The sequence below is a fragment of the Drosophila grimshawi genome, unplaced genomic scaffold, assembly GCF_018153295.1.
Source record: "Drosophila grimshawi isolate 15287-2541.00 unplaced genomic scaffold, ASM1815329v1 contig_1367, whole genome shotgun sequence".
NCBI lineage: Eukaryota > Metazoa > Arthropoda > Insecta > Diptera > Drosophilidae > Drosophila > Drosophila grimshawi.
The window spans coordinates 7,327,767-7,352,765 of NW_025062889.1; the positions used below are offsets into that span (position 1 = coordinate 7,327,767).

Genomic DNA, 24,999 nt, shown 5'->3' on the forward strand with positions numbered 1-24,999 from the left:
TAAAGATTGTACAAAACAAAACAAAATATGTTGAAGGAGGCGTTTCAAAAGAGAGCTTTTTTCACGTTCAAAACAAAAAAGAAAAAGAAAAAAACCAACGAAATTTCGCTCAGGTTTTTCGTAATTATTGAACTCTAGAGAAACATCTTTGTTAATCCCTAAAGATGTTGCAGAATAAATCCGAAGATGTATTTGCATTTAATCTGTAGTCTTAATTAATACCTATATAATTTAATTCCAATATGAAAAAAAAAACAAATAAACAAAAAATACATTTTTTAAATGCGTTAAAAAAATATGTTATGTGATTTTATGTGGGATTCTGATTTTTTGGGAAGCAGAAAAAGACGTTAAAAAGTTTTTCTTATTTATTGTTTTAAATATCATAATTAATTCAATAATCGATCATCACTAAAACTAAATGATTTCATCTGCTGCTGTTTTACATTCAAACATATCGATTCAAAATCTTCATCAGTTATATTATTATGTATGGGACTATGTATGTAATTAGCATTATCTATTTGTCGTATGGGACTCATGTATAGAAATACCGATTTAGTTTATATTTCACGTTGTTGGTTCGGGATCCATAGTGGATCACTAACCATGGGATTATGGTTAACAATGTTTAGGCTAAAAACTAACGTTCAACAAAAGCACACGAGAATTCAGATCAACTTTGAAGTGCGATATAAAAATGAATGCGCCATTAGATTAAGTCATAGTTTAACCACATTAATATATATAAATTAATATTTCAGTGCCGTGCTTTGGATTGGTTCCGAAATTAATCACACACACACACACACACGAACAACAACAAAAAAACAAAAAGTTCAAGTTCACATTTTGGACAGTTTTGGGTGGGTGATTGTTGTTTTTAGACAGACCACAAAAATAAATACATGGGCTGCTTACAAGTAATAGAACATTACAAATATTAAAACTGTTTGCTTTTGATTTTGTTCTTTTTTTTTTTGGTTTCCACGATGGACAAACAATTCATAGTTGTGCTTAATTAATTACATAACTTAAAACGAATATGGCAAAAAACGAAAGTCTCTCAGAGCCATTTATAAAAGATGAAAAAAAAGAACATGCGTTGCATGCTTGTGTAGGTGAGTGGCTGGCTGTGTGTGTGTGTGTGTGCAGCAAACAGGAAACAAACGAAGAAATGAAGCACCATCAAGTTGAAGTCCTGATCTGTGTTTAGTTGCGATTCAGCCAAAAGATGGTCTTCAGCACAAAGTAGGCCAGTCCAAGGCAGTAGACGATCTTCTCCCGCTGCATTCGCTGCTCGTTGTTGATCTCAATGTTGAGGACGCGACGATTCAGTTTGGCCAGCTGGCGGCGCAGATAGAGGATCTCCTCGTGGGGCGTCAACTCGCCCATGGGCGTGCCCTCACGCTGGGCCAGCATCGAGGCATCCAGATTGTTCTGCAGATGCTGCTGCTGCTGCAACAGCTGCGAGCGTTTGCTCGCGCTGCCCGTGGTAAGCTGTGGAAGATTAACCAGAATTGGCATCGATTAGTGAAAATTCGAGTTATCAGCTCCTAACTTACAGCAAAATTTGGACGAACCATAGCTTTTTTATAAAATATATATAAATTTGTGTTCTTTCTGAATTTCGGCAAATGTCTAAAATTGGAGAAAACTATTTGACATAATCATTGGCACTGCTCAGCATTCCCAGATATTTCCGTCAACACACAAAAAAAATTAGATAAAAACTTCTACTTGGATTAATAATAATATGTCACAGGCGCATTTTATCAACGATGATGATAAGCAGCCCAAGCTGGAGGCCATTAAGGATGCAGTGAAGTGCGAGCAAACTGGCCACATTATGGAGGCGATATTGCTCTACGAGGAAGGCATATTCAAGCTCAACCAATTGTCGTCCAGCTCAGATGCGAGAAAGCAACAGCTATACTCGGGATATCTCGAGATGTACGAGACGCGCGCAAAGCAGCTCAGGGATCAGGTGAAGGCGCATTTGCATGACAGCAAAATGCTGGATCACCTCACAATCGATAGAGATGCACGCGGCCGAAGCTATCAGCGACTGCTCGGCGTTTATCTCGATGACAGTGTGAGGGAGGCGCATCTGAACGAGCCATATCTGAGCGCGGAGCATCAGTTCAAGAATCTGATCAACTTCTTCGAGGTGCTGGTGAAGAATTGTCGCTATCTCAAGTACATACGACTGACGACACGGCCGGATGCAAGTGCGCCGGGCAGTCAGTTGCAGGCACTTCAACGGATACGCGACGATCTGGCCACCGGCAACATACACATGAATTTCCAGCTAGACGAAACACTGCACGACCGCAAGATCGTGCTCAGCTCGGGCATAATCATCCGGATTGAACGTGGCCTCCACTATTTCAAGCCCATCGAGCACGGCTACAGTTTGGGCCAGTGCGACTACGATTTTCGCAAGTGCCTCGCCACCGAGGTGGATGTTTGGAAGTGTCGCGCCTTTGCCAAGCCAATCAGACTAGAACAGGAGCGCACAAGTTCGTACAAGCAGCCAAGGATCAAGGATAGCCACTCAAGTGATTAAATTGCGAGCAACTCTTAAAGATATGCTAAATTTATTGTACAAATAGAGATCAAAGTGAAAATTGTATGTAAAACTAAAGAAGAATATAGAAAAAGATATAGAGCTAAATTAAAAGAGTTAAAATATAAATAAAATAAATATTCAGAACAATATCGGACACTTTATAGACTTGCTGAGAGTTGTTTAAATATTGATTCAGCAGAAAGAAATTGAATAGTTCAAAATATCTTTGCAATATGGTTAATCAAAGAAATATAAAAAGAAAAAGATATTCTTATAGAAGATTCAGTTGCTTAACTAAAATTTATTATAAAATTAGAAACTAGAATTATTTCCCTAATTGATATACAACTGGAACGATAACAAAATCTATGCCAAAGACAACTTCAACTATTTTCAGTGAGTTCAGTTTCAGTAAAACTCAAATAGGGATTCACAAGGAAGGTTTTACTAAAGTTCTTCGCTGTGAGAAAACTTTAAACCCCAATTGAGTTGTTCGACTTCAATACCAGATTATCTACTTTGATGCACAACAGATCTCTAATCTCCAAACTAAATATTTACAATAAAAATTTACAAATAGATAATATATGAATTTAACAATCCGACCCATTAAAGCTATGTGATGTAATGGTCAGATAAACTAGATTGTTCCTATGGGAGCTATATAATATAGTAGTTAGATAATACTGATTTTTAGTCCAAAAGTTGGCAGCATAATAACAATTATAATATAATATATATAATAGAAAAGTTGTTAAGAAGTCAACATTCTAACGATTGTTCAGACGGAAGCTATATGATATAGTGATACGATCCGACATATGTACTGCCTGCAGCAGAACGACGGATCTGTGAGGGAAAAAAGTCGGTTGCCAATAAGCAAACTGCAATCAGATTTCATTTCGTCATTTGCTGATAATGAAAGTGGTGCGGGGCAAGATTACGATAGATTCACATGGAATCGCTTGTCGTCTGTGAAATGTTTCGCTGGCGTCACGAAATGTGAATTGTGACGTAAGATTGGAATGGGAATCGATTTGAGGGTGCAGCTCACCTGTGAATCCGATTCGATGGAATTGGCATCGTTGCTGTTGTGGAAACCCATGCGAATGTTGCCATTGGAGCGCACATATTGCGTGGCACGATGCTCATCGTCGTCATCGTTGTCATCCCCATCGAGATCGGGATGTGCATAGAGATTGCCATTATTGTGTTTGTGTGGTGAACTCTCCTCGGATGCCGATGGAAAATGATGATCCGTCAATGTGATGACACGCGGCGGTGTCTGTACGCGCAAGAAACCCAACGATGGATTCTTTGGCAATATGGAGTTCTCCAATTGGATTTCACGCGGCGCCGAACGTGTCTCCAGATGCTGATTGTGTCCGAGGACAACAATCCGATCGGGCACATTCATATCGATCTTGTCATTATAGTTCCACGAACTGATCAAACCATTCTGATTCGATAGCAACAGATCCTCGTCCGAGAACTCCCCAGTGGCCTTGATGCGTTTCGGGACACGCATTTTATCGTTGATTTCATGCGCATATTTCGCATCATTATACAAGTCGTCATCCAGCCCATTGAACATTGGTGTTGGTGATTGTGGGGTGACCATGGTGCTCTCTACTAATCGTTGGAGTCAACCTCGAATCGCTTTTCTTGCCCGGCTGCTGCGCTGCTTACACAGCCAAATATAAATTTTGAGAGAGAGATTTTTCATAACACAAAATTTACAAATCACTGGCAATTTTGATGTTCAGATTGCACAACATTTTTGCTGTTTGTTGCATCGAGGAATTTTCGTGTTTCGTGTGTGTTTGTTTTTCTTCTTATGTATTTGGAGTACTTACATTTTTTAAAGTGACAGCAAAGCTTTTGTTCAATCCGTATGAGTATTGATGAAATTTTCTTTATACTCGCTTTTTGCCTTTTGTTTGCCTTATTCTGTTTTGTAGAATTTGTATGTGTGTGCGAAAAGGCAGCTATAAATGTGCTAAAAATGACAGCAAACGCGCTAAAAATGCATCGTCAAAAGAGCTGTCAGGTAGTGCAATTACTTAAAAACATAAATACGCCAAGTTGCTAAATAAATATAAATGTATTTTATGTATTAAAATTTATTTGTTATAAATTTATAAATGCATTTTTATTTCAAATGAACTGCTGTGCATTATATGTACAGCAGATTGGCAGCTCTGTTGCGTACAGCTATTCACCACGAAACGTAACCATTCATCTGAGCACGCACACACACACACACACACACACATGGAAAGTACTCATGCCAACGCTTTGCCGCGCTCATTTACAACAAAATTTTTGCCGCATTCAGACGAAGTGGCGGGCTTCTAATTTTTAATGAGTTACGATAAGGAATTTTAAAATTGATTTTAATGTGTAACATAACACAATCGTGTCTAACTAAAGAAATATACAAATTGAAATTGGAATAACAAAACACATTTAGCGCACATTGGCTGGCGTTTAATTGTAAGTGCATTGCAGACCGAAACGGAGACAACAGTCGCTGCTGCAGTCGCTGCTCGCAGCGCTGTCGTCGCCGGGTACAGTACGCGCCGTTTTTCATGTGCCAGCTGAAGAGTGTTGCTGCTACTCTTCTTCTTGCTCTTGTTGTTGTTGTCGGCTGGGCGGGAAAGTGTAAATAGAAATTGTGTTTGTGTGTGTGTGATTGAGTTTGTGTGTGTGATTGTGATTGTGTTTGCGTTTGTGTGTGTGTGTGCGGAGTGCAATCTATAAATAAAATATATCGCACATTAAAATAATTTATTATATAAATACATTTCTGTGTATACACTTACAGCATACACTCGCGGCCCCTCACATAGAACTGCACCATGGATCGCCGCTTGAGACGTCCTCGTCGCACCGAGGATTATGCAGCTGCTCCAGCTCCAGTTGCAGCGCCCGCTGCGCAGACCAGGCGTTCCACAGCAGTGCCATCTGTGGGTCTGCAAACACGCACACGTACTTCGCCCTCCCGCAGCAAGGTGGCGCCAGCGCCAGCCCCCTTGCCAGCCACAGTAGAATTGGGTCCACGCACTCGTCGCTCCAGCAGACCACGCTCCGCTGCGGGCATGCCCATCGCAGCAGTTGCCAAGTCCACAGTTAAAGCACCGACACCCATCAAGGAAGTCAACGAGGTTCGTACAGGTTACTCCTTACTCCCTCTGCCTCGCTCTCTCTGTTAACCGGTTTGAGATTTGTGTAATTTTGAAATCTTCATTTCTCACTTGCAGGTGCAGTCGCCTGTGCGCCAGTTGCACAACAACAGCAACAGCAGGAGCAACTTGCCCATGACATTGACCACGAATACATCCACGCGATCACCGATTGCGGCAATGATGACTTCCTCTGTGGACAGTCCGAACATCAGTCGCACCTACAGCAGCAGCACAACAACCACACAGCGCATCGAAATCCACTCAGAGGGTGGTGATGATGTGGTTGTCGACACGGATTCCATACGCAAACGTTTAGCGGATCGCCTGCGTCGATCGGTGTCGCAGACAATCTCGAACATGGCTCGTGCTGCCACGCCCACCACGAATACAGAGGATGCGGGCAGTCGTTATAGTCGATCCGTTTCGCGGTCCGTTTACGATGATGAGAAGAGTTCGAAGCGCAGTTATTCCACCGGCGATGAAGATATCGCTGAGGAGGATGAACAGCAGCTGGACGATGAGGAGGATGAGCCCTTCTGCAGTTTCAATGTGACCCGGCAGTCGGTGACGCCAGTGCTGGGCAAAGCGTGCCGCAAACTGATGACACCACGCGAATTTGGCGGCTTGCCAGGAGCACTGCTCCTCCTCGTGCTGATTCCAACTCTGGTCTACTATCTCACCTGGAGCTGCACGGCGCGCAATGCCTGCCAACTGAAGCGTCCCAATCTGACGGCGCTGCTCGACTGGCGCTATCTGACACGGCAAGTGTTCCCGAACCATGTCGTTGGCGTCTTCACGGCCTATCAGTTTGTCGTCTTTCTGCTGGTGGCCCTGCTGCCGGGACGTCGTGTGCATCTCACCCGTGAAACGTACACGTTCAATGGCCTGGGCGTTGGCCTCACCCTCCTCCTGGCCGGCGGCATTGTCGAGTATCTCAAGTATCCGATTGTCAGCTTTGTGTTGCGTCATTATCTGCGCTTCTGCATCTATGGATTGGTGAGCGCCTTTGTGGCAGCCACCTGGAGCTACTTTCGCGTCGACACCAACAAATATAATGTGCTGCGACAGACGCTTGCCAACGATTATGGACGCAGCGGCAACTTTGTGGTGGACTTTGCCCTCGGCCGGCAGTTGAATCCCAAGTGGCTGGGACGTGTCGATTGGAAGCAGTTCTACTATCGTCTGTCCCTGGTCAGCACACTGCTCTATGCCGCCTGCTACATTTACCAGACGCTGCAGTGGCCCCCTTACCCGCAGGCGCAGGAGGGCATTTTGTATCTGTTGCGCTACTATTGGCACAACCTCAACTATGATGCGGGCACTTTGCTGGCGGCCAGTTCGTTGCTGATCTATGTGCTGGACGCGTTGCTCTTCGAGCATCATCTCAGCTGCTCCTTTGAGCTGCAGCACGAGGGCTACGGCTGCCTGCTGCTGCTACGCTACGCAGTCACTCCGTATCTGCTCAGCTCGGTTAGCAAATATTTCTACGAGCAGCGGGTGCCAATTGCCTGCTGCTGGGCACCGTATGGGGTGCTGATGCTGCTGTTCCTGGGACTGATTGTCAAGCGGTATAGTTGCGCCTTCAAGTACAAGTATCGCTTGAACTCGCAGAATCCCATTTTTGCGAATGTGGCCACCATACACACGTATCAGGGCAATCGTTTGCTGCTCGGCGGCCTTTGGGGCCGCTTGAGGCAGCCCAACTATCTGGGCGATATCCTTGCCATGTGTGCCTTGGGTGCGCCCATGTTGCTGCGTCCTGCCTGGCCGCCATTGGTGTCGCTGCTGCTGCTCATTGTGGTCCTGTTTCATCGGGCCACGCGCACCAATGCCAGGAATCAGGGACGCTATCATTCGTCCTGGCATCGCTATTGCGGCCAAGTGCGCAATTATATTCTGCCCAAGATCTATTAACCCATTTTTATTCTCGCTGTGTCATTTTGCAACAACATTTTATTTTCTTAAGAGTTCCCCCCCCCACCGTTATTGACTTTTTGAATTTATACGAATCTTTTTTAATTTGTTTAGCTTTTAGTTTGATTCGAATTATTTGTATATATGTATTCTGCACACTTTAGTTGCTTTTAACTTAAGTTTACCGAATTTGATTTTACTTCACGACGAAGCAGAAACGAGATTTGAATATTTACTTAAGCCTAAACATTAATTGCTCTTAGCCATACAAATTATATTCTACTTGCATAAGTAGGCATTTTTCTAGCATCTAGCAACTATTATTTAAATTCTTTTTACGATTGTTAGCTTATATACAAATCTTAAATACATTTATCATGTAAATATCGCAATTACTTTATATATACATAAATAAACTAAATATTTTCGTTTCGTCAAAGAAACGCATGAAATTTTGCATTCCTCTTTTGTAGGCAGCTTAATGTAAAGGAATTTATTTATTTCTTACCTATTAAGTTTGCTTTTTTATTAATTATTATTTTTTATATATTTGCTCTTTAATATAAAATCGACGAGCGCTTTTTGAATTGACTGCATTTCAAATAGTAACTGTCGCACTGCTTGCTCAGAGAGTTGTACACTGCTTGCCTACTGCTTTCAAGCTATGCACGTCTATGCAGTTGCCAGTGCCTGTTAGTAGATGGCGCTGATATGATTTCATTGAAGGCAAACTCAAATCACTTTTGATTAAAATACTTTAACAAACGTTTAATTATACTATTCATTTTCGCAATATCCCACACAAATTGTTCTTAAATCATTGATTAACATGTGCTTATGCGCTTTACGTTAGATAATTGTGACATTGCCACGTTGTAAAGCAACAAGTTGCATTGATTTTAACTTAATACTGCCTCAGTTGTGATGCAAATATTGAATAAATTTGTCAAATTATTGAATTCACAAAAAAAAAAAGTTGTGGTGGCATGTTAAATAAATGATAGTCAATCTAAAAGTGACACCTTAACCCAAAAATGTCTTTCGATTGGAAACTGTTTCCGTTTTCAACTAAAAAAGACTTGTAAAAAATAAGCAGGACACAAATCAAATACCCTGCAATCAACACGATCTGAGGCAAAGGTCCGCAATTTAAACGCTCGTTAAAGACCGAACGGAACTTGCCCCAAAGTTTGCTGCCAGTTTCTGCTTCGTCCGTTCGTCCTTCGGTCCGAACAATTTGCTAATGTTGACGCCGTTATTGTATAATTTTCGTTGGGTGGGCGGGGCTGTCAGGATAAGGCAACAACTCTACTGGAGTAGAGTCCGGAGATGGGGCAAGGGGGCTGGGGGTTTGGGGGTGGAGTCTAGTGGCAGAACAGTTTCATTATCAACGCCGGCGGTCATTTGTAAAGCAAACCGCAAAACGGCGGCGGTTTCATTTATATTTTTTTTTCTCTGTTATTTTTTGACAGTTTCCGCGTCATTTTTCTATGTTGCATGTTGCAAGAGCCGGGTGTGGCGGGGGGGTGGGAGGGGTTTTGGTTACGATGTGGTGACTCGGGTCCAGGCATCGTCATTATTTTGGCATTATGTGCGGCAAGTTCGAGAGAATGTCGACGAGGCCGGGACTCTCGCACAAACATTCGTAAATGTCATTAACAGTTGTAACGGCTTTGGGGCACGCCTACGTCATGGTGGGGCATGCTTACTTTTTACACAAAATTACTTCTTTTGAGCGGCGCTGACATTCATCATCATCAACATTCAACAATTTCTCTGTGTGTGTGTGTTTGCTTGCCGCATTTGGTTGCCGTGTAAACGCCATGAAATATGCTATATAATAATTTATTTTTTTGTTGAGTTTGATTCAATTTCGACTCGGTTAGCTGCCGCTTCGAGTGGCGTCTCTTAAAGCTGCAAATTGTGCACAAACATTGTTTTAATTACGCACAGCACAGGCAATGCCCACAAATAAACTAGTTTATACACTTTAAAAAATGGGCTGCTTATGCAAACATTTTATACACTTTTCATCAGATTAAATGCAATTTGCGAGAGTCGAAAAATTCATTAACTTAAATAATAGTTCCGATTTAAATCATTAATATCTGTCTGAATTTATATATTATTTTATTTATGTAGTATTTCCAAGTATTTCATATAAGATTTCATTTAATTCTCTCAGTGTATGCGGCCGTATGCCGTTTGTGCTTTGTGTCCAATTGAAAGTGAAGAGAAAATGTTGCCGAGGTCCTTTTTTTTTTGTTGCCTTATTTATTTGTGGGTTGGTTTTTGTTTATTTGTTTCTTTGGTTTGTTGCCACAAAATTACAGTTAACAAATTTGCAGCAGCATTTAGAAAACTTCTACAACAAACGATGCCAGCTCGGCTTCCATCCTTATACGCCGCCACTCAATCCAATCCTCTCCAGCTGGACAACCCTCTTCAACAAGCTGTGGCAAAAACTTAATTGCAACTGTGTTTTAAATTTTGCTGAAGAAGCTGACTTGGATTAAATTAGAGTGTCATTTAATATAAAAACAATGCAAAACCTGGGGCATAACCGACTGCGAAATACTCTGATATCATTAGAATGCCAGACAAGTAAACTGCGTGCCAAGTTTGGCCAAGTTCAGCTCTATTGTGGCAGATATAGGCCATATATTTTGGTATCGGAGCTCAAACAGGAATCGATTAATATCCTTTTCTCGAGAGTTTATAGCCAGTTTCTTAAGGCCTGCAACTTGGCACTGAATGAAAGCCGTTTTGGTTTATTTAATGGGCATTTTAGAAAAATGAACACACACATTAAATGTGTTGTAAATCACGCCTTTTGTCAGCATCAGATAACGTTTGGCATAAATTTAGTTTTAATTGACTCAATGCTTGTACTTTTATCAAATAATTAATTACAACGACTCGGCAAGTGTGGGCAAACACACACAATAAGTTGGCAACTTGGCAAACTGACTAACTGACTAACTGGCAAACTGGCAAACTGTTAAATGTCGCTTCAAGTTTCGCCTCCAAACTGATTTAAGCCAGTTTATTCACTTTGGTAATACACACACACACACACACATACACACACATCCATGCCTACAGGTTGTGTGTGTGTGTGTGTTGACTGGTTGACTGCCAGTCGTTGCTGTCAAGTGCCACAAACTGGCGACATCATGTTGACATCCTGTTTAGGGATTCAATATTTATTGGCTTCAAAATATGTGTTGAACTTGAGCCAACAAAAATGATCTTGTATATATTTAATAGATTGACTTTTCTTGTATATACTTAATGGTTTGACTTTTCTTGTATATACTTAATGGTTTGACTTGCTTTGAGAGATCTTTGATTTATCACATAATAATTATGCCAAGAATCGAGTAATTTTGAAATATTTAGTTTAAATTTGTCTTCAAACTGTTCCCTTGTTTTTCTCTCCCTTCATTTCCATTCGCATATTATTTTTCAACATTCAACACTCGAGTTAGCTGCATGCAACACTCGTTGTGGGCAGTGCGCTTGTGGCTGCATGCAACTGGTGACAGGTCTGTGGCTGGTTCTGAGACTACTCCCAGACTGCAAGCTGCAACACGAGCCACACAATTTAGCGTGGGTGTCGAGAGACTTGTGGGTCTCTCGAGTTTTTTTTTTTCCATTTGCAGCGGCGCTAATTGTGCAACTTTTGTGGCATACGTTTCTAGTTGTCGCCGGTGGCAGTTTTGTCGTTGCATTTTGTTGCCTTTGTAATTGCTGCACGTCAACAGCAATAATAACGATAGCAACAACATCGCAGATCAGTATCAACATTGGCCAGCAGTTTTCCTGTCTTTCTGTTGGGCCAATAAAATTGAATTAAGTGTAATTAGCTCCATAAGTGAGTTATTTATGTGCTGGCCGCCACTCGCTGTTTATGTGGTGCAGTGTAATGTTTTTTATTAACTTCCCGCAACAAACGTGGAAAAATGGAAGTTTTGATTGATTGATGGACAGTCTCTGAAAATTGAGAGTGGTTTTAGAGCCGTAATTGATATTGACTATTTTGTGGTTGGCTTCGGACAGCCAGCGCATAAATCTTCAATTTATGGTGCAATATTAGGGGTTGCTAGTTTAGTTCGCACAATAAATAGTCTCTGGCAATATCCTTTCTAAACTTTATAGCTTCCATAAGTTTTATGAAGGGGTCGATTTGCACATCATTTTGTGAGCATGCCAATCTGACAATTGGGCATTCATTGATTGAAGGTGATTCACAAAGTGCTTTGTTCTTAACATGATAATTGCTCAAATACTTCGAAAGCTCTTCAACATCAACAATAATTGCACAATTTTCCATTTTCCATTTGCCACTTTTCATTTTCCATTGTAGTCAGTCGCACAATTGACATCAGCTAAACTGCATACCATTTATGCGATAGCTTCATTAACATCTTTCAACTGACGCCCTAAACTTTTATTGGAACCTGCTCAACAAAAGTCTGAGTGCAGCTGTCCCCTTGTCCCCTTTCCACCGCCCATCGGTACGTGTCCTGCTCACTCACACTTACCTTGCTGCTGGCTGGTTCATTCATATTCATTTTGGAGTCACTTTTGATTTACATTGAATTGGCAGCACTCAATGCTGGATGATAGTGTGGGGTGGGGAGAGGGAGGGGGAGTCTCAATCCAACGAAGTTTTGCGCTTTGTCTTTTGTTCATTATTCGTATTTTTGATTTAATGAAATGATAACGCTGCCAAAGCAAGAACAACAACAACAGCAACAACATTGAAAGCAATAACAAAAGGAATAGTATAAATTTTATTGCCGTTACGTTCGGTGACATAACGCTGACACTTGCCACTCTTGTTACCCTGTAACAAGCAACAGTAACGGCACTGATTGAAATTAATGCTGCACTTTGCATTAAATCAAAAAATAATTAACGAAAAAATGAAATAACTGCAAATTGTTCTTAGTGTGACAACGAGTAGAATAATAAATAAATAACAAATTTCGCAACAATTTACACATATACGAAGTTACTGCGCAAAGAAATGACAGCTAATGATTCTTGATTAAATTTGGAATATAAGAAATTAGCAAAAGAGTATACATGTACAAGGTATCTGCTCGTCGTACACTCTCGAAACGTGCACTCTTGACTTGTGTTCTCGTTGTGCTCTCTTTGTTGCTTGACAATCAATTTGGCGCTCTCGCTCGCTGCTCGCTGCCTTTCTCCCTTTCTCACTTTCGTGCTCTCTTGCTCTGTCTCTCTGCCGTTGATGTGTGTCCTCTGCTGTTCGGTACTCTGTTATGTCTTTAGCTTTCACTCGCATCCTTCATGCTCAGCACGTTCTGTTATCTTTTGTGTAGTTGATTGTTTCCGTTTTGCGTAATAAGTTGCTTCCGCCTCAGTCGACTATCTCTTTGCAATCTGTCTTTGTGTTTCTGCAGAGTTCTTTTTGTTGTTTTTTTTAGTTGATTTTTTTTTTTTTTTGTTGCTTGACTTTCGTTTTCATTTGTGTTAATTACCAATTTAAATGCAAACTTGGCCCCAGTTTCGTGACGAAGATGAATGTGAAGCGTTCGGTGACAGGCGGAAAAGTCCTTTTGTTCTCGCTTGTCTCACTTGGCAAAGTTCTCAAGTTCGTTGAGTTCTCCGAAAATTGGCTTCAGCTACATAAATAGTTGGTGTCTAAAAAAGACATTGATGACAAATGTCCTTTCCCATTTCCTATCCGAACATTATTCAGATAATTGCTTTAGTCTCAAGTTGGCTTAAGTTGATGTAGTCACAAATTTTCGTTCGTTCGGTTTTGCATGGCCATGAAATAGTTTCGATAGCTGCCATAATCGATACAATGATTGGCCTTAAATATTAACATAATTTACTTGCTTAATATAATAAAATGAATATACAAATACAATTTAAATCTTTTGCCAGTTAAGCTGGCAAACCACAACCCTTAATATGAGCTTAAGTTTCCCTTGTTATTCATGCCACGCAATTACTTTAACTTCCATTAACCCAGTGCAGGACAACGGCAAAGCCCAGCCACAAATTAAAATGTCAAAGCCATGGCAAATGCATTCAAATAATCGTCCTTAAGTCCTTTATCACAGCCCAGTTTGCATTCACTTATGCAATTAAATCGTGCTCTCTGAGTTTGAGTCAGCGATGTTGGCGAGAGGACAAAAGGCAAGTGAGATGGTTAATAGCATTATGGCGATTATGAATCCCCTTAATTTATGCCACCTTGGAAATGGAATTTCAAATGAGATGCGTTTCCTTTCAATTTCAATGCGACGCTGTATGGGCATGGTATGCACGTGGAGAAATCGGGATATTCTCAATAGTAAAACTTGATGTTTGTTTAACAATTCAGAAATATCAAAGTGAGTCACAATCTTATTCAAACTTAAACTACGCACTTATTTCTCAGAGTGCAGTCATTTCAAGGTCTTGACAATATATCACAAGTCAATTTCCCATGGCTATAAATCAATGGAGTCAGTTGGTACCTCAATTTGTGCGACGCGAGCAGCAACCAGAAGCGTTCCGGGAACATCCACACTAGATGTATGTATATATGTATATATATATATATTTGCCAGAGAGTACGATATCTATCCATTTGTCTGGCAAGTTTCCGTTTGACAATTATAAATTGTAAGCTGGCTGCTGCTGTGACATAATCGCGATGATTTCTGAACACCGACTTTGGAGCAATTGCGTTTCATATTTTCTGTGCTGTTCTGTCTGGACGCTTCTGGACTCAACCATGATGAATGTTGTCCTCCCAATGAATGCAGCTGCAATGCGCCACTGATTGAGTTATTGGCAGACGTGAGGAGTGCGAGAGAGAGAGACTGAGAGAGAGAGAGAGAGAGAGAGAGAGAGAGAGAGAGGAGATGCAGCATGCAAATATGATAACAACACCTACAACATGCCACAGACTTGTTCGCTCTGGCTGGCCAACTATTGAAGACTGCAACCCAGCCACCTTGTGGCGTCCTTCTTGTATTGTGTTGGCACTAAACAACAACGAATCCTAGTTATCCCTGGCCCAGGCAGGCTGGCAGCCTGGTTGACTGGCCGGTCAGCCTATTGTTTGTCCAGACTTGGGCATGTTCGTAGAGTGGAGTTGGAGTGCGTCGGGCGGACACCGAACAAGGAACACGACTCGTTGCTCAGTAATTACCAGCAGATGCAGCTGCACTGGCAAGGACATGCTAAGGATGTGTCGACATCGAAGTAAATAAAACTGTGCAGACAATTAAGTTTGTTGTTTGGCCTCGGCATATTTTCTTTTCCATCCAAACCAAGTAATTTGTCTACAGTCGGCGTCAGTCTGTTCTGGACTGATTGGTTGAGGTTTCGTTCAGGTTTTGGCTTTGCAAGGAAATTGTATTAACTGTTGTTAAAACCTTTTTGTTGGTCAAGTCTGGGTTTTACTATATGCATCACAATTTTAAATAGAAAACGTATATTTTTCAATGTTCATAAAATTTCCATTTAGCACTGGATTATTAATGAATAACTGTAAAGCTCAAATTTTTTTTGGTTTTAATATACGCAAAATACCTGGCTTAATTGAAAAATTGTCCCTACAAGCATTTTCCATTCACATTAAACGAATGTAATTAAAAAAAAACAGAAGCTGTCTAACTTTGCAGACATTTCCATACGCAATCCGGCTAACCGTTAACCGTTATGCACACTTCCCCAACTATAAAAACTTTGGCCAAAAGCAAGCCACTTAAATTAATTTTAATTCAAGCGGCATGCAAACTCAAACTGCTCTTGCCACGTCTACCTATATAAGTATATATATATATATATAGTCTACATATATCATCGGGCAGACAGCAGCCAGTTGCTTCTCCAACATATTTTCATACATTTTTGTTTGCCACTGCTTCTCTTTCTTCTCTCTTTTCGCTCTGCTTACTTGTACTTGCTTCTTCTGCTTCTTTCGTTTTTTCTTTTTTTTTTTTTGGTATGTGTCTAGTGACTCTCAAAGGGTCTCGCACTTTGTGTGTATGCCCCAAGCGAAGGCTGCATATGAAAATATTTGTTAATCCTTTAGCAATATAGCATGTGTGTGTAGGTGTGTGTGTGTGTGTGTGTGTAGGTGTGTGTGTGTGTGTGTGTGTGTGTGTGTGTGTGTGTGTGTGTGTGTAGGTGTAGCATATCCCACTTTGAGGTCACGTTGTAAATATTTAAAACTCATTTTGGTGGATTTTAATTTGATTGCGTTTTATATTCTTGGCTGGAAGAATGATAACAAACAGTTGGAAATCTGCTGAGATATAGTTATAACCAGAAACATCTTTAAATCGAGCAAATATATGTTGAATTTGGAAGTACATGGATCGATTTCAGACTTGATTTTAGCTAGAGAATAATTAGAAGTGGGGCGAGTTCTTTTTAATGAAAACTGAAAAATTCTGCATTATGTATAAAATATTGTTTAAAACAGAACGAAGTCAGCATTTTTATTAAATACCACTTAAGTCGCTTTATATCTGAAAGGGTATTTAAGCTTTGTCACAATGTGATGATGGTTCGCCCCTTGTTCGGCAGCAAATCAGTGTCAGCTAACATGTTTGACATTTGGCCTGTTGCTCAGATCTTGTTAGGCAAGGCAAACTACAAATTTTCCAAGTGTTTGCACTAAAAACCAATTAAAATTTTACACGAACATTTGCCCAAGACAATTATGAGTGCCCAGTCCAGTCAAAATAAAGCAACAGGGCTCCCTGTTGGCCACATGCCGCATGCCACACACTGTTGTAACTAGCAGGCATGACACCCCACAATTTCCACACACATTTACGACACGCCCGGCCAGGTGGCGGGCGGGGCGCACATATTTTAAAGGCTGCAGACCACTAAAAAAAAAAAAGAAGAAAAACGGCCAAAGAAAATCGTCCGCTGCAAATTGAATTGTAACCAAAGTCGTGCCCACAAAAAAAAAAAAAAGTAGCGAAGCATAAAAAGAGACTAGGGGATCAGGAGACACGGGAGCGAAACGAGGGCTTTATGTTATTGCTAAGCAAAGTCTGGCGGGAGCGGGGTATGGGTCTCACTCCTCCCCTCCCCCAGCATTCAGTTGCACAGGGAGCCCCATTAGTTGGAGCCAAGTTATGACTCTATTAAAAAAGCTACGCCTCGCTGCACTTGGCAGTGTTTGTCCACTGCGAAACTTTTGGCTCGAATGTCGCCTGCAACGTGTTGCCAATTCAGAACAGAAAAAAACAAGCCTACAACTTGGGCGCAATTCGAATAAACACTGGCATATTAAATGGCCCTGGTCCTGAGGCTGTTTTGATTACATGGCACAAGAACGAGAAGAATGAGAAAACTGGAACATTTCTAATGCGTCGGCTACCGCCGATCATAATCATAGATAAATGGCCAATCTATTGTTGCAGTCGCCTCCGGCGAGTTGAGATCTCCAGTTGTGCGGGGAATGTGTAATGTGTAAATGGTTTAATTCAAGTTTATTACAATACGCTGCGGGTTATACGAATGGGGAAGGATGTTAGATAAATTTAAATGCGAGAAAGTTGTCAGTTTCTGTATTTATTTCACGAACTAGTTTCAGAATGCGGCAAACTGTCTGGCTGCATATGTTATTTATGGTTACAGCTGTTAATCTATTGTCATTCTGATAGTTTCACTTGACTTCTTTTCATGCCACAGACATCCCCCCCCCCCCCTGTCACTGTATCTGTGACAAGCGCTGGGCCGCAAATGTTGATACCGAAAAACAGGACGAACTTTGCTCGCAGACAACTCATTAAAATACAAAGTAATTTTCCACACCATATCACTATGCATGACACACATATATCAAAGATTTATGTGCGAACCGCCAAAAGTTTAAACAGCAAAATAAAAGCAAATTAAATACATTTTTGATTATGATTATGGCAGAAATGGATGGGAGCTAGCGTTATGGAGCCGGGCAACCCTAGTCAAAAAGCCAGTCAAGCTGAAAAACAGCTTCCCAACAACACTTGACACGAATATTTTATGTTTTCTTTGCATCGTCTCCTTGTTGTTGTTGTTGTTGTCGTTTGTATCTGCCTCTTGAAGTGTTTTTACAGCTTGGTAGGCATATGCAAAATATTACTTGATCTCCATATTATGTGTGTGTGTGTGAGTCAAAAGTTTGCCCCCCCTCCCCTATCCCTGTTGCTGGGATGTGGGGCAATGGGGATTGGTAGATGTGCCCAAATATTTGCACAGCCCATTTCAGAGCTGCACTCAAGCATTTCATAACTTTAGCAAGGTCTAAATTCTGAATTCTGATTCCCCATTTCAATTGCAACCTTCATCATTTTTTCCTTCTTTTTTTTTTCTTACACTATAATCACAGAATTCACTATTTTGCTGTGTCTCTTCTTATTTCTTATTTTTTGTTCGTTTTTTTTCCCCATCTGATACTATCTTCATCTTGTGCCCTTAGATTTATTTTGCACTTGCCTGCGGCGCTCATGTCATTTATGGTCACATTTTTTGACATTCATTGGCTTCTTTCTTTTTTTTTTCTTTTTTTTTTTTGAAAATTTTCTTTTTTGTCCTGCGACAGCCGCCACTCCAAGTTAAATAGAAATGAGCGCATGAAGCGTGAAATTAAATTTGATAAATTCTATTTACGTAAAGCGATGCAAGATTTGTGTGCCATTTTCTCTGTTTTTTTTTTTACAGCTAGACACTTTTTGCTGATGTCGTTCCTAGGTCAAATTTTTAAGTGTATCGAATGATTTCTTCACGCTCCGTCGTACAGCACACAACTGGATGAGTATGAGGAGTGCTCTGGGTAGGAGGACGGGATACAGGTCAGAAATGAACTGGTTTTTAATGTATTGGTCAGTTTTAAATGGTTGGATTTTAGAGTGTTTCAGACCTGATTTCTTAAGCAATATCGTGAGTATGATGTCAATATAGAGTTGGATCAGATATTAAAGAGCATTTAAACAAACTGTTTTTCTACAACTTGAATATAGAAACAATAGTCAGCTAAAGTTTTTCTCAAACGAAAATTGAAATTGAAACTGCAGAATATTTAAAATATGTCTAAATATTTGTCTACATATTTATTTAACTTGAAGTCAACTTGCTTTTGCATAGATTTCAAAGCTTATTTTATGCCCCCACTTCTCGCCCCCACTTCTGGCCCTCACTTGTAGGCCTCTCTCGTCATTAAAGGCCACTTCTTCGATGTAATCTGCGCTGTAACAACAAACAGCAACAGCAACAACAACTACAAGACAAATAACATCAACAATGACAACACCTTCAACATAAAATCAACGTTAAATCTGCACGCTAACCGTTGCTCAACTGAAAGTCCCATTGAGCTGTCTGCTGCAAGGAGTTCCTCGCCAACCTCCAATCAACTGTTTGCAACAACTGTCCAGCATTCAAAACAACAGCTGCCATTTGCTATTGTTGCCACACAACAATAACATCAACATCAACATCAACAACAACAACAACAACAACAACTTGGAGCGAACAATTTGCCTGTGTGCAGAGCGACAAGGAATCGACGAAGCCGCTGGCAACCAACTCCATTCACCCACCACTAGCAACAGCACCACCAGCACCACCACCACCACCACAACACACATAGTACTTGCATACATATGCACCTATAAAGTCATCGTCCCCCTGGTGGCCCCCTGCCCTCTTGGGGTCAGCCAGCAGAAGCGCTACATTTTGCGCTTTATGCACATTGTTTATGAATTTTCGCGCACAAAAGTTGGCCCAAACGATGTTGCCGCTTTGGTGTTGCTTGGTGGTGGTTGTGTTGCTGTTGCTGTTGAATGGTTTTACGATTATTAACCCATAAAGTATTCATTGAAGTGAGCTGAGTGCGCTGCCTTGCCTACCAAAAGGCAAAAGCCTGGCACGCAAAAGTGCAATAACAAGCAGCAACAGCAACAGCAACTGCAACAGCAACTGCAACAACAACAACAACAGCAAACAGATCTGCTACAAAGGCGCCACAAGTTGTAGTCAATCTCTCTATTTCTCTCTCTATCTCTCTCTCTCTCTCTCTGGCTATGAGTCACTTTTTGACTGGACTGACTGGCCTCTTCAGTTGAGTGCCTTTCATTGGTTTCGCTGTTACGCAGACCCTTTTATCTGCTGCTGCTGCTGCTGCTGCTGCTTGCAACACTCCAGCATTCGAGTGCCTTAATTTATGCAGCAGCAGAAGAGTGAATATTAAAAGTTTTCAATGTGTTGTACCTTTTGAGACGTCTCTTTTGCTTTTGGGGTCTTGAGGTTGCTCCTGTTGCCCTTATGCCTTTGCGCTGCTGCGGCTTGCTTCATCTCTTTCTCTCTGTCGCTCTCGCCTGCTGTTCGCGTGGGTTGCTGCCACAGCTTCTGATTATGATTGCTGTTTGGCAGCGCATTCTTAATGAACAGCAGCCCAAGTGCCGGCCATGTTAATATGATGCATAGAGCACGGAGCATCGAGTGGAAGACAGGCGTCTGTCTCGATTCCTGGTCTGTTCAAGTTGAGTTTAACAATTTCTGCATTCTAGTAAAGTCAATAAACGACTTAACTACACACAAGCTTGCGACCTAAATTTGCAATTTTATAGTGTGGAATATCTAAATATTCCTACATTGATAGACATTTCTAGATTTGAAAAATACCATTTTCCACAGCCACAATTCTGTGTAAACTGACTCGATTTTTAAAAGCAATAAAAATACTCGATTTTGTTAAACGAATAATGCTATAATTAAAGTTGTAATCGCGACTTGGACTCCATTTTTATGTTCAAATTATACCCCCAAACATGTCTTCTAGGGAAGGATCTAAACTTTCCACAGTCATAACTTTGCCAAAAGTAATCTGATTTATAGAAACGAAGCATTTTGAATCATGGCTTGACCTATAGAAAACTTTTTTAAAGTATTTTTAACAGCTTTATAATTTTCTCATTATTTATATAGTTTTCTAGTTAGTGTTTTCTATGTATGAACATAATTGTAAGTAATTTTTTAACAATTTATTCAATATTCAGAGTTAAATTCACCACACAAGTTGCACTTACTTCTCCGGCCATTTAATTAAAGCGTCATAGCTCACTGCCAGCCACAAAAGTAGTCGCTCCATCAACCATTAACAATAGAAAAGTTTACCCAGTCTCTCTGAAATGGCGACCTCACCGCAACCGCAAACGTCGACCACGCCCACTTTTGAACAAGACAAGTTCACCTTTTAATGAGGCAACGAAGAGTTGATGCCACATAACGACGCCATTAAATGTCATTGTGTGGCCTGATCTTTGGGTCTGTGGCACGCATTGACGCGCCGAGCTGGTCGCACAAAGGATGACAGGACGTGCGAGAGGACTCGCGACTTAGCAAGTGCTTAGCAACAGGATAAAGACAATGTCAAAGCCTGGGCAAAGCTTTATTGTTATTTTAATTGGAAAACTTAATGTCAGCTGCGTCCAGCCAGCATTCAGCGCTGACTTCAATTAGTGGACCTTAATTGATTTAATGCCAAAGGCCGTTTTAATGCCATACAAAGCATTACATATAAAGCAACCCTCTGTAGATATTTATGATCTATTATTGAAGAAACTGATGCGCGTTAAAGAAAACTATCTGTGAAACTGTTGCAGAAAAAGAAGACAAACCACAGAAATTTTCAGCTGGCGAGCAAAGCATGTATGTGGAAATAACACGAAACTCCCAAAAGTATGCAACACTCTCGTACAACAATCAGATGCACACAGTAGCCAGGTGTTGGTGCAGCCAATGACTGAAGACGGACTCAACGAGGAGGACGCAGGACGAGTGGAGAATGGACACACCGCAAGCTTGACCAGCTCGTTGTAAAAGTAGCATTTTCTGTTCGTTTTTTTTTCAGATTTTGAGTTGGGTTTACTCTTCGTTCGTCTCGTCCGATGTACATGCGAAATTGTTTTATAGTTGCCCAGGAACGGTCAGTCAGTGCAAAGGCAACAACAATAAATAAACGTGTCGAATGCAACGACTCTTGAATACCCTATAACAAGCAACTATATTCACTTATAAACGGAATCGATTAATTTATTTTTATATATAAAAATCGATAAGGAAATATAAATAGAGTGACTCGAGTGTAGTTATTTTCTTGTTAAGTTTTTGAAAGAAAAATATTGACGATTTTTATAGACTCTTAAAAAAGAAGTTTGTGAAAAGTAAATCTTACCAAATCATTAAGACTTCAAAACAAATCGAATAATAAAAGCTTTTCTTTTTGTTTCCAAATTATTATAGATTTTCTTTCTATTTTCGAATAATAAAAACTTATTTTTTCTTGTTTCCTTATAATAAAAGCTTATTTTTTGATTGTAGCAAACTTAAAAGTCGATTGTAACTAAAAAGTGAAAGATTTTAAAGAAAAGTTTGTGAGAAGTCAAATCAAGTTCTGATAACAAAAAATTCTCTTTCTATTTCCAAATAATAGAAGCTGCACTTTTTATTTAGTAATACTAAAAACTTCTCTTTATATTTCCGATTTTTTAATCCCCAATAATAAAAGGTTCTCTTCGCCAGTAGACTGATCTACTTACTTTTACTCTATCTACAGCCTGTTTTAATGTATATTTCAAATAATATAATAGTTTAAGTTTACATTTCAAATCACAAGTTTCCTGGCGTAACTTAAACACCCCTTAAAAATGCGGCTTAAACGGCTAAAGCGTTGAGTTTGTTTATGGCCAGCTCGTTGTACTGAAACGGATGTGCCTTTAAGTTGTATATCCGTTGGCCAAACCTGTAAATGCATGTGTGAGTTTCGATGGAAAGTTTTTGAGCATGCAGTTTCCAGCTGAAGCGTTTAACAAAGCATCGTAAATTGCATCAGGCGAGCAGTTAGAAAGCACCACAACAACACAAAAAAAAAAGGAACCTTCAACTCAAACTCTTTACGTGGATATGTTGCAACATGTGCCCGAACTGTGCACAGCGCCAGCATTTTATTGAGGTTTTCTTGGCTCTCGTTTTTCCCGGCTGTATTGTGTGTGTGTGTTGAGGGTAAGCTTTTATTGTTCATCCACAGATAGCCTATGGTCTTAACCTGTTTGGAAATTAGATTACTTGCATCTCTGGTATTTTGATAGCCAGCCAATGGGTAAATATGACAAAAGAATGGAAAATAGTGGAATGTGGTTCTGATAAAACTGCTTGAGTGTGCTAAGTGGGAATTGGAAATTGAAATGTGGTTGGTATATTTGCTGTGAAACTCAACAATTATGATAGTCTTGCTTGCCACCTGTGCCACCAATGCCATACAAGCATATCTGTTTGCATAATCTCGTTACGCTCATCAACTGAAATTAAATCATTTCGCTTCGCTTGCAGTAAGTAAGTTATTAAAAACGCAATGCAAACATTAAAGAAAATCGATGAGCAGATACCAGACCCAGCCATGAAAGACTATAAGCGATAGAGTCATCAGGCAAGAGTCTCTATTGCCAAAGCTAGCCGAAGCGCATGCGCAGCAAACTTTAATTAAAGTCACGAGGAGTAAACTATTTTTTTTTTGCTTCTTTCTTTTAATTACAACTCGGGCTGGGAAATGCATTTGATTGTAAGATAGGCGTACCTGTGTAAATAGCCAAGGCGGTGGCAGCTGCATGATTGCTTGGCTTATCAGCCGGGCAATGCCTGCATCAAAAGTGGGCGTGTGTGGTCATTTTTCGCGCCAAGTGCAAATTGCAATTGGCTCTCATTCGCTCTCTGGGCCTCTCTGTGCAAATAAGCAATTATTTGGCTTAATAAGTCAATGGGGCTGGCAGCTGGTCGGTTGGCATTTTTCATCGCCTTGACGCCCTGACTCTTGATTGCTGCATGGTCTAATAGAATTTTTCAGCTACCCAGCGCGCCAGGCAGCATCCGGCAACTTTGCTAAATAGTCTGCATAAAAGTTGTGCGCAACAAAGTTGAAGGCAAAAAGTAAATGAAGCAGCCGTCGCCGCTGCCACAGCCTCAATTTAAAATTAAGCTCATGAAAAGTAGTTAACCTCACGCGGGCCAAAGCCACCCCAAAATAACAGATCCAGACCCAGAGCCAGACCCATAGTCAGAGCCAAAGCCAAAGCCGTTAACTACAGCACAAAGTCAACGATGGCAGCGCTGACGAGTAGCGAGGATTGGCTCTTGTTCGCATTAAAGTAAGCATGAAATTAAAGCTAACCCCAAAAGGAGACTTGCAAAATAAACTGCAGCCCAGCACAGACGGCAACGGTTGGCGTGGAGGGGTCTGATGTGCGAGGGTTGGGACAGGGGTAGGGTGAGGGGGAGGGCGTCGGGTATCTTACAATATTGTTGCATTAAATTAGCAGCCATGTTGAAGAAAAAGTAGCGCGATTTTTTGTTGTGTTTTGGACAAAACGTAAACAAAAGCAAGGATTAACAACAATGAAGGAGTCTTGCAGCATGCACTGTACGAAATTTTGAGTTGAGTGATGTCGTATTTTTTCCAATTACTATTTTGAATTTAAATTGAATATTATGTGCAATCAAAAGCAATGATTCCAATAATTATTTACACTGTAAATATTTCTGTTGGCTCCTCTTTTATTAAAGCTAAAGCATCGCTTTGGTTTCCCCACTTATTTCCTAGCTGCACTCATTTGTTTTGTCTTTAATTTGTTCTGTTTCTTGCAACATTTCAAAACCCTCACAAAAAAAAGAGAAACTGAAGAAGAAGAAGACGTTCGTTTCCTTTTCCTACTTCGTGCCATTCATTTTCTTAACATCTTTTGGCTCTGGCGTTTTCTCCTCTTTTATTTTATTTTATTTTTTCTGTGCCATGGCTCCAATATTACAACACCCAAAGGTGTAATTGAATCAAATGAGCAAAAATTTCAGATTACTTGAAAATGTTGAGCGCCAAGACACGAAACTCATTTTGCACAGGGGCCAATCAGCGGCAGACGGGTGAGGAGGCAATTCGGGACAAGGCATTGGAGTCGTTTAAATGCAGTCGGATTTTAGGCGTGAGTTGCTTTTCAGGGGGTTGCTTATTGTAGTCTATTTAGCAGACCCGTACCCATATACCCGTACCAAAGGAGCAGTTGAGTAAATGGCATTATATATAAGGTATATGTATAGGAATGAGTGTAATAAATTCAACAGTGCTCTTCTTCTCAAATGAAGCAACTACTTGCTTCATTTATCATTATTTGATAGCACTTAAATAGCTAACAGTTAATTGGTACGGGTATATCATAGTCGGTAGCACGACGCAGACATTAGTTAATGTCAAATGTTTTATTGCAAACTTTAAGCGTCTGCTGTCGAGAAGTCTAGCTA

At 40.6% G+C, this 24,999-nt stretch overlaps 3 protein-coding genes across 3 annotated transcripts; 2 read left to right on the top strand and 1 right to left on the bottom strand.

Moving 5' to 3' along the window:
• Window positions 1–355: 355 nt before the first annotated feature.
• Window positions 356–4,543, bottom strand: LOC6559623 (transport and Golgi organization protein 11). Its single transcript, XM_001985966.3, has 3 exons — window positions 4,429–4,543; window positions 3,627–4,253; window positions 356–1,500 (listed from the first exon to the last, which is right to left on the bottom strand). Exons 2-3 carry the CDS (start codon window positions 4,191–4,193, stop codon window positions 1,213–1,215), a joined length of 855 nt encoding a protein of 284 aa, XP_001986002.1. The 5' UTR covers window positions 4,194–4,253; window positions 4,429–4,543; the 3' UTR covers window positions 356–1,212.
• Window positions 1,728–2,680, top strand: LOC6559146 (MIT domain-containing protein 1). Its single transcript, XM_001985967.2, has one exon. The coding sequence runs from the start codon at window positions 1,757–1,759 to the stop codon at window positions 2,567–2,569; it is 813 nt and encodes a 270-aa protein (XP_001986003.1). The 5' UTR covers window positions 1,728–1,756; the 3' UTR covers window positions 2,570–2,680.
• Window positions 4,544–4,886: 343 nt separating the features above from the next.
• On the top strand, window positions 4,887–8,126 carry LOC116805138 (lamin-B receptor). Its single transcript, XM_032735574.2, has 3 exons — window positions 4,887–5,068; window positions 5,400–5,739; window positions 5,836–8,126. Exons 2-3 carry the CDS (start codon window positions 5,434–5,436, stop codon window positions 7,672–7,674), a joined length of 2,145 nt encoding a protein of 714 aa, XP_032591465.2. The 5' UTR covers window positions 4,887–5,068; window positions 5,400–5,433; the 3' UTR covers window positions 7,675–8,126.
• The last annotated feature ends 16,873 nt before the right edge of the window (window positions 8,127–24,999 follow it).